Source organism: Centroberyx affinis, unplaced genomic scaffold (genome assembly GCF_046629955.1).
Source record: "Centroberyx affinis isolate AG114_WGS23_722 - 3 ecotype Tasmania unplaced genomic scaffold, CSIRO-AGI_Caff_v1 ptg002720l_1, whole genome shotgun sequence".
Classification (NCBI taxonomy): domain Eukaryota; kingdom Metazoa; phylum Chordata; class Actinopteri; order Beryciformes; family Berycidae; genus Centroberyx; species Centroberyx affinis.
Genome location: NW_027280889.1, coordinates 118,773 through 135,559, shown reverse-complemented (window position 1 = coordinate 135,559; position 16,787 = coordinate 118,773). Strand labels below are relative to the sequence as shown.

The following is a 16,787-nucleotide window of genomic DNA, read 5'->3' as shown; positions in this document are numbered from 1 at the left end:
TTCTACATCTAAGAATAGTATATTTTAGAAAAAAACAGATCCGGTGTAACTTTACTTGGGTTCAGTCTACTTTAAGGCACCGTGGTAAAAGTCGCCCCGCCCGCTCAGCGGCTGCGGCGCGAGGCCTCTCCCTCCGCGCGCCGCTTTAAGTGAAATGGGAAGCCTTGAAACCTCCATGTTTGTATCTTGAAATTGCGAGCGGAGTTGAGCTCCATATTGAATCAAAGTTGCCAGCTCCTTGACAAATGTTTTCTAACTTTGAAACTTCAGACTTCAGCGGGCACTCGAGCGGCAGCCGACCGGCCGACACCTGAAGGGCCGATGGGCGCGCGGTAGGCGACTTGTTGCGGTGTTTTCCCAGGTGGATTTCAACTTTGTTTCTGGACGCGTTATGTTTAATGTAGCGAGTCAGCGAGCAGACTTTAACTTTAAAGTGTAAAAGATCAGGATCGCGGCTCCGGATCGGACCCGGGTGTGATGGACAATCCGTCCTCCATAATAACGCAAGTGAGTCGGGATGAGGAGGGGAGCAGAGCCGCGGCCCCGGCGGACAGAGGTGAGTGAGGGGTTTTTTCCTCCCCGCTTGTTTTGCACACATGTCAAAACTTTGCAGTTCTGACTCACAGTTCAGGAGCTTCAACTCAACCGCACTGTAATCAGCTTAAACAAACACGGGCTGTACGCCGCTGCTGCTGCTGCCCAAATACAAGAACTTTTCTCAATAAAGACGAGTAGAAACAGGCTTTACTAACAGCAGCACTGTTCTGCAGCAGTTTGGGTTGTGGCCCCTCTGGCCTGGGAGGAAAGTGAAGGAAATGACGTAGGCTACTGATCCTTAATTAAAAGAACTGTAGTCATCTTACAATAACAACATTTAGGAAACAGTGAACCCTTACAAAAACAAGTTTAAGTTAGTCCACTGACTGTTAGGATACTTCTTTTACAACGAAAAATGAGAGAGTATACTTTTATTTTCCTTTTCCTGTACTTGAGAGTAGTAGGCTATGCTTAGGCTTGTACTTGTACTTTTAATGTTACTAGAAGTATGCTTTAATCAACTTAAAAGTGGTCAAATTAAGTCACAAGAAGTTCAAATACATCTTAATACACTTTAGTATTTGTGTGTGTGAAACTCATGAATACTAAAACTATACAGATATAAACTTTAAGTATACTTAGAAGTACACTTTTATAAACTAAAAAAGTGGGCAAATTTAGTCCCAACAAGTAACAAAATAGTACACTGAAAAGTAAACTAATAGTTTACCAAAGTAAGTTACAGTACAAGAAGTTAAGTATAAGAAGTTAGTGTAGAACTCGTATACTTAAGTATTAAGTAGCCTATACCTTAAAATACACTTAAAGTTTACTACTTTATCACAGAAGATTGTAAGTCCCCATAGAATAGTATTGTGATACCATTGGAGATGAAAAAATGAAACAAATTTTTGAATACTTAAGACACTATAAGTCCATATAGGAGTATTATAGTGTTTTTTTCATTTGGGAAACTACTATCACTGGTATGCAGAGGTTTGTCTAGCTTTCCCTGTATTAAAAGTGAAGGACGTTATGTTCATTACTACCAATAATCAGTCTCTTGATGATCAAGTAAATATTAGCTTTTGCACTTAACATTTTACTATTTCACCTCCCCATCATATCTCCTTGTATCTTCTATCAATTCCTATCAGGACTTTTAATACTGTTGATATTTCTTCACACAATGCCAGTCTGTTGCCTTCTTCACAAGATGATCGATCCATGAAATTTTAATTTCCGCTATGTAACGCTAACTTATCTGTAGCTGCAGCAAAAACGGTGTTTTGTGTTGAGTAGCAGTGATTTCTGGGGTGAACTGTATTGTACTGAATGAATACTGTCAGTCTAACATCTGTAGATCTTCTGCCACTTTTAACCCTTATTTCTGCCACATTTGTCACTTTTTTAGAATCAAAAACCTCTCTGACTTTTGATATTTGAGTAAAAATTAATGTAAATAACACTGACAGAAAAGTGCGAGTTATGTGAGTGTTCCTTAACATTTCTTTTCCACATAAATGGACATAAAGCATCTAAGTGAAAGAAAAACTAACAATTTGTTCATTCAGGCAGACACACATGGATTGTTCCCAGTTTTGACTTTTAAGTTCGGATCTGAGCAGTGGTGGAGAGAGGAGGCTGAAATGTGAAGCGGTGCTGCTCTTGTAAATATGTAGTAGCCTCATCTATTACATAACCTGGTCTCCACACTTAGTGAACTTGTTTACCCGCTCTAGCACACAGTTGCTGTGCCAGACTCCATGTTGACACTGACAGAAAGTGATTTCTTTTTATCTTTTGACAACCAAGTGAACGTTTTGATTTCCTCTAGTCTTTATTTTTAATTTAGTTTCAAATTCACTGTAGTTGCATTCAAAGGGCCTTTGCTATTTGTAGTTTTATTTAGTGTCCACTAGCAGCAAGGTGAGCGTTATTTATATAGCACATTTCATACACAAGGAAAATTCAATGTGCTGCACATAAAACACACCAAAAAAACTCACTGCGCCCATGCATCCTAACATGTTGTATTCTTTTATAGTACTCCAGCATAGGAACGACCCTCTATGTACCTTAATGGGTCATATTTACAGGAATGACACCTCTGTAAATATGTCCTGAGACAACATTTAGCAACACTTTACTACGATCAACTCATAAAATGGCATATTAGACAGAAAGAAAGAAAGAAAGAAAGAAAGAAAGATAAAATAGGTAAGTAAGGATAATGATAAATAAATAAATAAATAAGAAAGAAACTAGATTGCAGGATTCAAGCATGTTATTCCTCTTGGTCAGTTAAGTTTGTCTGAATATAAACTCTGATGTCACACTCATAAACAGCAGCTCCATAGAGAATGACTGAGAACATGTGGAGTAGATGACTGTAACTGCTCCTGTGAAGACTTTCTGGGGAACAAGAGTACTTTAGAAGTGATACTGCAGCAGCATTATTATAGCTAACATCTCATTCAGATACAAAAGGCTCCATGTTGTGCATCAGCTGTCTGGTTTGTAGCTTTTAGGGAGAGTTAATACAGAGGCCTATTCATGAATCAAATGTAAAATCATCAGTGTCACAGGCTTATGACCTCAAATCCGGGCAAGAAACTTAACTTTTTATGTCCACAGACCACAGTGTCTGGCATGGGAAGTCCCAAAATCCACTTGCCACTTTCACTATTTTACTAGCCATTTATATTTTCACACCAAAAGAGGACTTCCAAATGCTGGTGGCTGGTAGAGTAGACTATAACTAACCACAGGCAATATTTTCCAGCACAATTGCCCGTCCTGCCAATCTATAAATAAGGCAGAACAATGCTGCGTGTTGACAGGTGACTTCATCATATACCACTAATTATGGAGCTGTGATGCTCTTGTACGGCCTGGAGCCACACTAGTACATTCAGGGGTTAGATGGATATATCAGATTGCTCATGTATATCGGGCTGATATTGGCCTTTTTATGAAATATCAGATATCGTCTGGTCATGTTGTCCGTGAGGTTCCTCCCTGACTGCAGAGACAGAAAAACAGTCAAAAAGTGTTTTTTTTTCTTTGAGCATAATTTATTAATTTAGTTGTTTTTTGTAAATGTATTCTTCATTTAAAGGCAGTAATGTGTCCCAGAGTTTCCCTACTATTGAATAGGTGTGGTGTGTCACGCTGCTTTAAAGAGCTGCTGACACTAAAAGAATAAGAAAATAGAGACTAATAAGAAATTAGTCTCGGTTTCACTGGAGAGTCTAGTGTCCCATGATGCTCTAAATGCTGTTTCAGAGGCTTTTCCACCCTGACAAGAATACAATTCTGGGGGAAAACACTGATTCCTTGTCATTTTTTGGAATGAAAATAATCAAATTTAGGTTTTAGATATATATATATATATATACCTTAAAGATATTGTAATAGACATTGGCTGGGATCGTGAGCGAGGCTTCAGCTGTCAGATGGGCAGAGACTGTGAGACGAGGTGGGAAAAGCCTTCCAAGTCCCTGTGGAGTTTTACATAAGGAGTCAGACACAGGAAACTGGGCTTTGAAATGGATACTGAGCTGATCAAAAGAGCCGATCGGGGGTGTGTGGCACGTTAATGATTTCAGACAGCGATCACGCAGCGGTTAAATGCAGATCGAAGGCATTTCTTACTGCATTTTTGTATGTAGCGGTACAGGAATTAACTTGTAGAGGTAGAGAAACACATCGGTTCCTTTAGTAACTTTTTAACTCCCTTTAGAGCTCCAGAAATCTCTCATTCACCATTTAGAGATAATGATTAGAGAATAGGTTTTAGTGTAGAGAGAGACTTGTTCGTTATGGGGCAGAGTGGGGTTTCTCTGTTCAGGTTTCACTTGTGTGAAAACTGAAACTAAAACTAATTTCTAGAGATTATCTAGGGCTTTTTTTTTTATTTGCTTTGCAAGTTGGCAGCACATTTATTGTAATTCCATTGTTTTTCTTTTCTCACACACTGAGTTTGCGTGGTAGTTGTCTTTATTTGAGTCATGTTTTTTCCCCCGCATTATTTCAGTTTTAATCTTGGTACAAGCAGACAGAATGCAGCTTTAAATCTGGGTTTTGCCGGCTAAAGGAGCTGAAGGTAGATATGAACACTGATTCTGTTTGTTTACACAATTTTTCCACTGGTGGAATTTGGGCCAGAGCAGGTTGATACTTTTTGATTGTGACTGGTTCTTCAAATAGCCTACTAAAAAAACCCCAATAGTGTTATGATACCTTTCTTTGTTGAACTGAAACCATCTTATCTGTCTATGCAGTGGAGTAAATTATTTTCTGACTAGCATTTGTACATAATGTCATCATCATATATACTGTACATCATATACCATACTACACACAAGTATGGTTTCCAATAGTAAGAATTCAACATTTTGACGCTTTTTGGTTCCCTCAGAAGCTGCGAAATTGATATTGATACTGAGAATGGGTTTGGTGCTGATCGGTATCTGTTTTTCTATTTCTTGCTTTAGACAGTCAGAGCTTCTGATAGGCTGTTGTACAAACGTAAAGCCAGTTTTATTTGCACTACAATCTACTGCGGACTAGCTGTAATGGTTAGTTGTCCTTTTTAAATCAACTTTTGGCTCAATGTGTGTTAGAACTTCAAATGAAATTAGAAATTCCAAGTTATACTGTTGATCCAAAAAGGTTCGCTATATCTCGTTTCCCTCAAGACTTGGTGATTGATCAGATCAAGTAATCAAGTTAAGAACACTTACTCTCAACATATGAATGGTTTGAAAATGTTTTCTATCCATTTTGGAAATATTTTGCCTCCTGAAATTCATGAGTTAATATTCAAAAACAACAGATGGATCTGTGCTCAAAAGGTCTGAAGATGACTCGTAACTTTAATAGCAGCCCATGTTGATGTTAAATGGGCTTTACTTTCATGTCATCAATCAAGTTGTTAGAGTATGTGTCATTTGTAAATATCTCATTCTTTCCCAGCAAAAACGCCCTTTCTCAGACTTGTGTTCTCTTAGTTAACTGTCTGGTTTTGTAACTCCGATCACATTCCATTCCATAAACTCCATTCCTTCCTTGTCATCTTCATAACGCCCCTTTATAAATGAAACTAACACATGTTGTGTGTTTTATGGCTGGTTGACACCCAGCTAGTCATATTTGTGATGAAAAGTCTGTGAGTAAAGGCATGAATGTGGAAGTGAATGGGGAGAGGAGGGAGGAAGGATGGACATGAGGGAGTGAGGAAGGACACGAGGGAGTGGGAGTGAGTAAGGACACGAGGGACTGAGTAAGGAAATTAATAAGGACAGAAGGGAGGGAGTAAGGACACAAAGGAGTGTGTAAGGACACAAGGGAGAGAGTAAGGACACGAGGGAGTGAATTAGGATATGAGGGAGTGAATAAGGACAAAAGGGAGTGAGTAAGGACACGAGGGAGTGAGTAAGGACACGAGGGAGTGAGTAAGGACACGAGGGAAGCCAATAAAGACACAAGGGAGTGAATAAGGAAGTAAGTAAGGACACAAGTGAGTAAATGAGGACATGAGGAAGCAGGTAAAGGCGCAAGGCAGTGAGTAAGGGCACAAGGTGAGATCCCTTATAAGTGATGAATCTATCTGGCATGAGTTTCCCTAAAGTGTCATACTAGTAATTTCACTACAGAGATGATCTTTGTTTTAACGGATTACAATGAAACTTGAAAACTTCATCATCATCTATTATTGCTTTAATCATATTGATTGTTGATGCTTTCGGGAAACTAGGCCACATTATCTGATACCAAGGGGGACAGATAAATAATAATAATACTAACGCAAATGCTATTAAAAAGGACTAGAACGCTCAAATACAAGAATATAAAAACTATTACGTAAAAGCTTGTCTATAAAAATGCTTTCTCAGAAGTCATATACTTTATTGCAACAGCAAAAGAAGAACTGACTCGACATGAAGCCGACTCATTATGATGAAGGAACTGCCTGGATAGTCGTTTTACACCGAGTCACTCCTGCTGCTCTGAGGCACGATGGCAACTCGCTTCCTCCTCTGATACCCGTCTGTTTCCTCTTCCTGTTTTGGTCCGACCGGCCGGCTGGCCGAGGGTCATGCAGGGTTTGAGTCGGCAAAACGGAGCAGGAGGGAATGGGAGAGAGGGAATGAAAGAGATGGACAACAGAGGTTTGTGTGTTGGTAACACAGTCACGTCCAGAGAGGGAGAGAGAGCGAGCGGCCGGATAAAGAGACAGAGACAAAGTCCAATCTGAGGCAGAAACAAAGTCTAATCTGAGGCAGAAGAGTGAGAATGAGTGTTAATCAGAGATAGGTCAGACACAAAGCCAAGCAGACTGGAGTTTTAGTGATACAAATATTTCTCAGAGGCAGAAATAATCTCATTGGTTGAGTTAAACCTCAATGGGCGGAGCCAAAGAACCACTATTTCTGGCTAAGTAATGTTAGACTGAAGCCCAGTGAAAAAGACAAGAGGTAAGAGAGGAGGAATCTAACATTATGATACTAACTGAAAAATGCAATCTAGGCATAGTAAGTTATCTAGTTAATGTAGTTGTAGTCGCACATAGCTAGACCGGCGCTCAGAAAAACTGTGGTTCTTTGGCTCCGCCCACTGAGGTGTAATTCAACCAATGAGATCATTCCTGCCTCCAGAGCAGCTCCTCTCAAAGAAACGTTTGCGTCACTAAAATCTCCAATCTCCCAAAGTCAAGTGAAAGTTTAAGTTGTGCTTTGTTTTTGTCGTCTTCTTGGGTGGAGTTTCTTAAAAACACGTTAGAGGTATTCAACCGAGAGTCTGCAGGTTTTCATTCCAACCAACGACTACAGCAGCTGATTTCACCGATTAACACAACTTCAACCAGAGAGGAGGAATTAATCGATGAAATCAGCTTTCAGGCAGTCTCTGGTTGGAATGAAAACCTGCAGACTCTCCAAAACACCATAACTGAACCCCTACCGGTGTCAGGACTGGTGCCAGGCTTTACCTGTTGAGCCACACAGACCCACATGTCCTCCTCCATCATGCCACAGTGATTGACAGTGATAAGGGTGTGAAGTGAACACTGTTGTCCACCAGCCAAGTTTCTCTAGTCAACCAGCCAATTTGGCAGGTGGCCAATGATCGTCTGGAGGTTTTGTCCCGTTCTAAAGATGTTTGGCTCGTAAAATAGTGAAGGAAATCATCAGCAGCAGAGAAATTTAGTTTAGTGTCCTGACTGATTTGAAATCGTACCCCTAACTGATTGAACACCCGCTCCATACAGTATATTTCTTATTCAACACAGGCGTTTTCAAGCCGCCACCGCCTCCTGCCTCGCAGCCCGAGGCCAATTCCTCTCTCACATATTCTCACAGGTGAAGGCGCTTGTCGTTTGAAAGGCGTCTCAAGCCAAAACATCTGTGCAGCATAAGAGATATTAATTGGCATGCTGTCTTGTGATTAAATCAGCATTAGTTCAACACACCTTGGGTCAAAAAGTTGAGCGGAGCGTGTTGTTTCTTGAGGCACACAGGTGATGCTGAACCGAAGGCAAAGGTATGGAATAGTTTGAGCCAATAGGTGATAAGTCTTGAATGAACAACAGAAAAAAAGTACCATACTGTATTTAAGTGTGCTCAACTTATATGGTAATATTTAATATTGGTTTAAATTGTTGTATTTATTTTGCTGTACATTGTTATTTGACTATATTGTAACTATTTTGATTAGCTTTAGCCATTGTTTGCCCTCTTGGTATTTATAGTGTATCACATGGAAAATACAAGAGATATTGATTATGTCAAGATAATTATAAAACGCTTAGCTTGAACTGTATTGGGAGGCATCATTCCAGCATTAAGAGCATAATAATACTAAGAAGAAGCATGCTTATATACTTCATAGTAACAGTAAGAGCTTACCTGACGTGAAGCATATTGGATTACATGCATAATTATTTTATTATCATCAATTACATGTATGAACGAATGATCACATGAATTATAATGGATTATGAATCTCATATAACTCTTGTGAAGTCATAGCTATACGGTCGGTTTGTGTTACAGCACATATATCATGTTCTGATTGGTATAATGCCCTCAAATACACTTATGAAGTGCTTATGATGCCTTTATAATGCCTTCTTAACAACACTTTAAGAGAAGTGTTGCTGAACATTCATTGGTGGGCGAGTCTGTAAGAGGAATGTTTGCCGCTGACATCAGAGATCTGGTTACGCAAGAGCTGCTGCCGGGCACGTGTGTGTGCAGCAGGGTTTGTGTACATGAGCAAAGTATAGAAAGTTGCTGGATGTCCTTGTTACTGTTCTCATACATTTAGTGACGAGCCGGGATCATGAGTTACGCAACGTTGTGCAAGACCTGTGCTTTTTAATTGATTTTTCCAAAGGGCGAAGACTAAATGAATTCTGATTGTTATACATCTCATGGTATTTTTGTTGTTGTTGTCTAGAAGCTTAAATTATTATTTCAAGTTGCAATCAGTCTGGTATCTAAGGTTTTTCCAAAGGGCATGAGTTCAGAGTTTCATTGCATACTACACTATACTATACTATACTATACTATACTATACTATACTATACTATACTATACTATACTATACAGAACCATACTAAAGTTAGTGTAATGTTTAGAAACTAAATATATTAATTAAAGTTACAATAAGTGAGATTTTTATGGTATTTGCAAAGGGCATGAGTTCACAAAGAGGTTTATTACAAAATCAGATATTCACTGTTTTAAAAAAAAAAAATGACACCCACTTTTCAAACTTTTTTTTTTTTTTAAATAAAGGATAGTACGTAATTTTTGACAAAATACCACTTTAACAGACTGGTTCCTCTCTATTTTAGAAGCACTGATTGATGAAGTTCAGGAAATTGTTTTTGTGAAGAAACACTTCACATGGAGTGGACTGTGGGCCTCCCAGATACCCAGCATGCACTGGGAACCTCACACACTGGGCTGACATGCGGCCTCCTCTGCTTCCTCTGCAGGTTCTTCTCCCTCTCTGTCTTCCAAGAAGCCCAGGAGAGGCGGCCTGTTCTCCAGCCTGCTCTGCTGCCTCTGTCGGGACCAGCCCGAGCCCCCGCCGGTCAACAACAACGCCCCGCTGCTGGTGGAGGAAAATGGAACGGTCTCCAAGGTGCGTTGACCATTTGTGTCGTGTTTTGAGAGCAGTGGCAAGATCATATCTGAGTTACAGAAGTGGAAAAACACTCTCTCTCTGCCTTTTCTGCCTTTATCATCTTTCAAATGTTACTTTTGTTTTCCAGATAAGTGACGCTGGCTGTGTTTTTGTAAGTGAAGTTGAATGTTACTTTGCCCAGGGTCAGGTAAATGTTATTTTTGCTGTGTTTTTAGAACCGGATTATGCCGCTGCTGCCTCCAGCGAAGTCGAAAGACAGCGGAAAGATCTGCGTGGTTATAGATCTGGACGAGACGTTAGTTCACAGCTCCTTTAAGGTGAGAGAAGGTGTAGGAGAGAGGCGAAGAAATAAACACAGTCTTGGTACAGGATTCACAAGCAGAATGTTGCATATCAGTCCTCCATTTCAAATGTTTTCCTTCATTTCCCACATCATGTCCACAGGGACATTTACGCATTTCTTGGAGTTTTCAAGTATAAAACAGCTTTCAGGGAAATAGCGAGTCCCTTGTTAGCGCATTACATCATCAGATAGTTATGGTTAATAGTAAGAAACACTCTGTAAGGTCTACATTTTCTTCATCTAGTTGTTGTTGGCACCGGCAGTGACATTTCTGTCATTGTTGGCAAAAGCCAAACCCAGACTAGTGGGTTCTTGAACCCAAATAAACACAGCCGCTCCTCCATGCGCACGAACACTAGACGCTGTTTCTGGTCCTCTGTCTGCACTTCTCCTGCATCTTTCTTACATTAATACTGCAGTCAGTTCATTTTTATTGTTATACGGTAAAGCCACATTAATTTATTGTAAAACAAGCCTGTAGCATCTTGATTATTCCTTGAAACTTCCTCTTCAGCAAAGCTTTAAGTAAAAATGGAACTTCTCCAGTGGCTATATGCTGAGTTTGGCTGTGTCTCTTGTTTATTAAAATCCTTTTTTTTGTTCTTCTCACAGCCGGTGAACAATGCAGACTTCATCATTCCTGTGGAAATAGATGGAACGGTACACCAGGTACGGTACAGTCCCGTTCCTAATCAAGAAACACAGCAAAAATTCACAAAATCTGATATAGGATAAATAGGATTTGTTAATTTTCCATACAGTTATTGTTGCATGTTGTTGTCTGCTGTCCTGTAATGTCTTCATGGACGTGTGACAGCAGTGCTAATTGCTGAGTATAAATGCTGCCTACCGGTATTTAAGGGATTGTGAAGATGGCTGTTTGAAGACGGATGACAGATTCTGGGTCTGGGCCTGGTTCAAGTAATCCAGGATAGGTTTGTTCAGACAAGCACAGCCTATTCCGGATGACTTGGTTCAGGAACGCTGCCCTCAGCCACCGACACCACAGGAGGAGGAAAAAACAAAACACAACAGGAAGGCATTACAAAGACACAAGTACTGGATTTCATTTGTCGAGCCAAATGTTTGTGTCTCACTGGTCTAGTTCAGGATCCTTTTACCAGGGTTCGTCTGCAAAGTCTGGGAAAGTCTGAAAATCCAATTTGATAAGTACCAGGTTTTGAAATGTTTGGAGTACGCACAAAACATATTGTTCTGTCCATATATGTATATGAGTACACATTTATTTTGATGTAAATTGTTAGTAATTTTACATGTGATATTTGTTTTCCAGGAATTATCTTCAGCCATATGGCCCAGTAGACTAGTAGTCATATTTTCCAGCCAATATTACCATATATTATATTGAACACCAACAAAAAACCTTCAGTTAGTCGGGCAGTCAAGATTTGGAAAAACCTTTTTGAAATGTAAGATGTGTAGGAAGCCTGTTTTACAGCAGTAGACTCTATATCCATTTCCTCTATATCCTGATGTTTTTCTCTGTCTGGGACGTCCCGTGTGTTGCAGGTGTACGTGCTGAAGAGGCCACATGTAGACGAGTTTCTGAAGAGGATGGGAGAGCTGTTTGAGTGTGTCCTGTTCACTGCCAGTTTAGCTAAGGTGAGACAGCCTGCCCCGCCTTCAGAAACTATGGATTAGTGTGAAATCAGTGTTAAAGTGTTAAAGTTACACCGTACAAGAAGTGGTAGTTGCTTTGCAAATCTGTCAACTGGTTTATGACATTGTTGCACATGATACATATTCCATCACATTATCCATCCTGAAGAGCGTTCTTTCACATATATGAGCGAAAGAATAAGCTAAAATAAGATGAACTCCCTGGGGAGCTTGGGTCATTGCAACAGCAAATAGTAAGTAGGATACAGCAGAGAAAAAACTGAATATAAACAGTATTCAGTGTTTTCCCCATAATTGTATTCCTGTCCGGGTTTAGCCTGACAAGAATACAAAAGCCTCTGAAGCAGCATTTAGACCATCATGGGACACTAAAACTCTCCACTGAAACCCAGACTAATTCTTTTAGGGTTAGCAGCTCTTTAAAGAAGGGTTACTGGTAGGGAAACTCACTTTGTGCCTAAATGAAGAATTAATTTACAAAAGCCATTTTTGAGCATATAAATGAAAAACGAAAATGTGTAAAGAAAACAAAACTTAATCGCAACTATTTTTCTGTAGCTGTGATCAGGAAGGAACCTCCCATCACATCGGATGTGAACAATACTTACTGGCCGATATCTGATGTTTAATAAAAGACCAATATCTGCCCAATGTATTGGCATATCAGTACATCGATAAAACTATTCAATTGATATCAATGTTGTGTCATTGCTGCAGTACGCCGACCCCGTGTCTGATCTCCTGGATAAGTGGGGTGCCTTCCGATGCCGGCTGTTCCGAGAGTCATGTGCCTTCCACCGGGGAAACTACGTCAAGGACCTGAGCCGTCTGGGACGAGACCTGAACAAGGTCATCATCGTCGACAACTCCCCCGCCTCCTACGTCTTCCATCCCGACAACGCAGTAAGTACACCTGGGCATCAAAAATATCTGGGAATCCTGGGTTCAAATCTGGCCTGGAAACTCTCTTTCTCTCTCTCTCTCTCTCCCATCTTTCCTGTCTCTCTCTATTGTTAATGATCAAATCAAAGCAAAAATACCAAAAGATTATCTTAAAAAATAATTTAAATCGAAATGCTTCAAATGTTGGATATTAAGGGCTGGATATTTCAAAAGCTTATGAATGGATTTCTATGAAATTTGGTGGACAGATAATAGACAATAGATAGGAGACAATTGCTTAGATTTTGGTGGTGATCTGGGATTTCCGCAATTAGACGATTATCATTTTTAGCCATATTTTTTAGAGACTTTTATAGAGACTTTACTCTGAGGGAATGTGTGCAGGGTCAAGAAATCAATTTAACTTAAAATTGAAGTGATAGGAATGATGTCTGTAGGTGTAACAGCAAATTGGAGAATTATTCAGTGTTGGTGGACGTTTGCGCTCTCCGAGTGCCTTCTAGTTATTGAGAAAGTGAACTGAATTCAGTTTAGCAAAGTCACTCTCATTTACAACTATAACACAGAAAATGCAAATCACTTTAGAACCGTATTGGATTTTTAAAGTATGGGAACTGGTATTGGCATTGGAAAAATTGTGAGGGTACAAATGGGACAACTTACTGTTTTCTGTCCCGTTCTTCACTCTGTACCACCAAGTAAAATCAATGCTTTATACCTTTATTACCTGATTGATTGACCGGTCACTCTGGCGATCGGAGATCGGTTTGTTGAGAATAAACACCGATGTTTCTGACCCTCTGTGTGTGTGTCCAGGTGCCTGTGGTCTCATGGTTCGACGACATGTCCGACACGGAGCTGCTGGACCTCATCCCGTTCTTCGAGAGGCTGAGCAAAGTGGATAACGTGTACACAGTCCTCAAGCACCAAGGGACCGCCAGCTAGCAGCGTTGCATCTCCGTTTAGAACAAGATACCGTACAACACACATCAGTGAGGCATCAGAATAAACCCAAACAGACTGCGTGGAAGCTGACAATGTCCCAATATCAACCCTTTAACATCCTGCCGCAGAACATCATGTTTGGAAGTCTTCACTGCCTCCTCCTGGTGAAACAGAAAACTGCCTGAACATTTTGCCTTGTAACTTGCCCCTATAAACCTTCAACCTATCATGAACCAGCTGGAATGAATGAATGGATGAATGTGTGGATGGACAGATGGATGTTTGGATGGATGGATGGAAAAGGAGATTCATGCTCATATTCAGCACCTTTTCTGCAATTTCAGTGAAGTTGCAGAAAAGGTAAAGTAACAAAGCCGTCTGCATAGAGAGCAGGTACTGGAACTGGACTTCAGCAGTCTGATCCTGCAGAACCGAAGCAGGAACATAGTAAGTGGGAGGATTCGAATGGAGGATTTTCGGACAGGTTTTCGTGCCAATAAACTTGATAAACCTTGTTATTGAAAGAGCAATTGGTGCAGAGGGATCTTTAAAACATTTGGAATATTGGAATAGCATTATTTTTGTCACACACCCATGTTTTACGCTATTCCCTTTACACTTGTCGAGTTTAAAAATTGTATTCATGATATCCTTTCTCGATCCTCTGGTGTCATTTTAGAGTTTTAACCTCCTTCAGAAAGAGCGATGCGATCACCTACTTGTGGATAATCATAACAGTGTTATGACTGCATCTGATCAAATATCACAAAGGGTTTGCTAAAACCCCACTCATAACGTAATAATGTAAGACTGGACAGCACTTTACAAGGTGATCGACAGGACCGGCCTCATTGTCACTATGGCCTAGAAATTGATTTATTTAGCACAACAGTTTGTATTCTAAACCAGTTTTGACAGCAAAAGTAGCATCGTAAACCAGCCAACTCCCAGGAACAGTGTCAAACCTGACGCTAATATAAATAGAGAATCGTCTGCAAATGACAGAGAAAGTGCAGCTAGGAAGTGGAGCTCCAAAGGTTGTGTAAAGAGACAACTATTGATGGACAGCTAAATGCAGTATAGCAGTATCTGTGTGTCAACAGATGTCATGGATAGTTGATGCCAGACATGAAAGGACCAGGATGAACTGAATAGATTTCTACGACCGTATGAAAATGGGTCAGCGTTGCGTTTATGTCGCCTCAAATGCGTTGATGTATGATATTTGGTTTTGTGACTTGTTCTTTGTTTCATAGTCACAAACAAAACTTGAATTTGTATTCGCGTTTAAGGACTGCAGCTGAATGATAATTGAAAGTTGTATGGTGCAAAAAGTGATGTTTTGGCTATTTAGGTTTGTTCTACTCATAAGCTTCAGCACAAAGTAAGGTTTTTTTTTTCTAGGCGGTACATATGGGCTGGAAACAATTTCATGGTTTGAAATAAAAGGTGTGCCTTTTCACCTTTTAACATATAATAAATGGTTTAATTCAGTCCAGATTTAAAGGAGAAATCCACCCTGAAACAGCTATTGGTGATGTATCAGACGTAGACAATGGGACGTCACATCCAGATATTTCCAAGGGCTTCTTTCTAGACTCAAAAATCATACAGGAAGAAATCCATCGTACAAGAGGCAGAGAGACCAATTTCTCCACCCACAGGAGCCTCAATAGACACAGCCACAATGTTATGTTCTGAGTAAGGGGAACGACTGTCGCGTTTTCTCAACTTGCTCTCTTGATGGTACTGTTACTATCGCCTTCTCCACCTACAGATACTGAATGCAACAAGTTCAGGTCCATTTCTCCGGGGGTTGTCGAAAGTCATTCTGGGAAATGTAGGAAATCACTAACTGAAGGAGAGACAGTTTGAGGGAAAGTGGGTTCACCAAAAGAGTAGATTACAAAACAACTCCAGGAACACACTGAACATCACAGACTGATGATATAACAGTATGAGAGGATCTGAGGTGGATTTCTCCTTTAAAATCTGCTCAAGCACACAATATCTCAAGGGACCAGGTGGGGTGCGACACAGAGTGGGGCTCCCTCGGTTTGCAGGACTCATGCTTTTTTTTAATTTTTTCCCCATATGCTTGGATCATGGACGTTACATTGACAATACAGTGTGTTGACACTGATGACTGCAACGGTGGATTTGACTTTGAGCCTAGGTAACAGGCTTGTGTGAGGTAACATTACCGAGATGGGGCTGACGGATAAATCCACAATATTAGGAAATATTACACGATTTTTCTATGTTTAACAAATTCTTGTCAATCAAATTAGCCATTATTTTTTCTAAATAATCACTGATTTTATTCCAGATTTCTTTTGGCAAAGGAATAGATCCTCTGATCTGGTTTTCCACAGGGGAAACGTTGCTCTTGCTGTTGTAATGCAAGACGTGGTTGGTTACCTCATATATATTAATAGGTAATGTATGCATAAGAAACACCAGCAAATATCTAAAAGGATAGTATCTACTGTTTGTAGGCACATAACAGGGTAAATGTTTTGAAGTGTGTGTGTTTCATGTAAGCCATCGTCATCATGTCTCCATTAGACTCAATGCTGAAACTGTTCTTGTGTTTTGGAAATCAGGATTCGGCAAAAGAGGATTATTTATAGGAATATTCACTTCAAATGATTCTCACATATTTGATCGCATTTAGATGAAGCGCTCTGTCACTGCGGGGTCCATTCCCTCATACTGTACTTCTTACACATTCAATAGATATGTATATTTTGTTTTGCACGGTAATAAAGCAAACAAATTACATTAATATATGGAATATTCATGTTACTGTACTCATGATCGAATAGATGTAATCTAGTTTGTGACCTGTCATTTTATCATACCAAATTATATTGAGCTGTATGTAATAATTAATTTTTTTTTCCATAAATGCTAAATGAAAGATGGTCCAAGTGCTGTTTTTTTAATACATTTACATTTGATTATCTGAATCACACAGAAAGTAGCATAAAGACTGTAAGTATGTGTGTACAACTGTTAATGTAATAACTTCACATTAATGTAATAAAGCTTTAACAATTTGCAGCTAATAGTGCAATAATCATGTTAACATAATAAATTTCCCATTCTGTAATGAAAGTTGCCTACCATTAACATAATAGCCTTTTTGTTATTTATATATATATATATATACATATACATATATATATGTATATATATATATATATATATATACATATACATACATACATATACATACATATATATACTGTATATA

General features: G+C 39.5%; 1 protein-coding gene across 1 annotated transcript; it reads left to right on the top strand.

The window, feature by feature from the left end:
* The first annotated feature begins 207 nt into the window (after window positions 1-207).
* On the top strand, window positions 208-16,618 carry LOC139657597 (carboxy-terminal domain RNA polymerase II polypeptide A small phosphatase 1-like). The gene is made up of 7 exons (XM_071535488.1): window positions 208-556; window positions 9,545-9,693; window positions 9,912-10,013; window positions 10,652-10,708; window positions 11,570-11,662; window positions 12,398-12,583; window positions 13,400-16,618. The coding sequence occupies exons 1-7, from the start codon at window positions 478-480 to the stop codon at window positions 13,526-13,528; spliced, it is 795 nt and encodes a 264-aa protein (XP_071391589.1). The 5' UTR covers window positions 208-477; the 3' UTR covers window positions 13,529-16,618.
* Window positions 16,619-16,787: the final 169 nt, after the last annotated feature.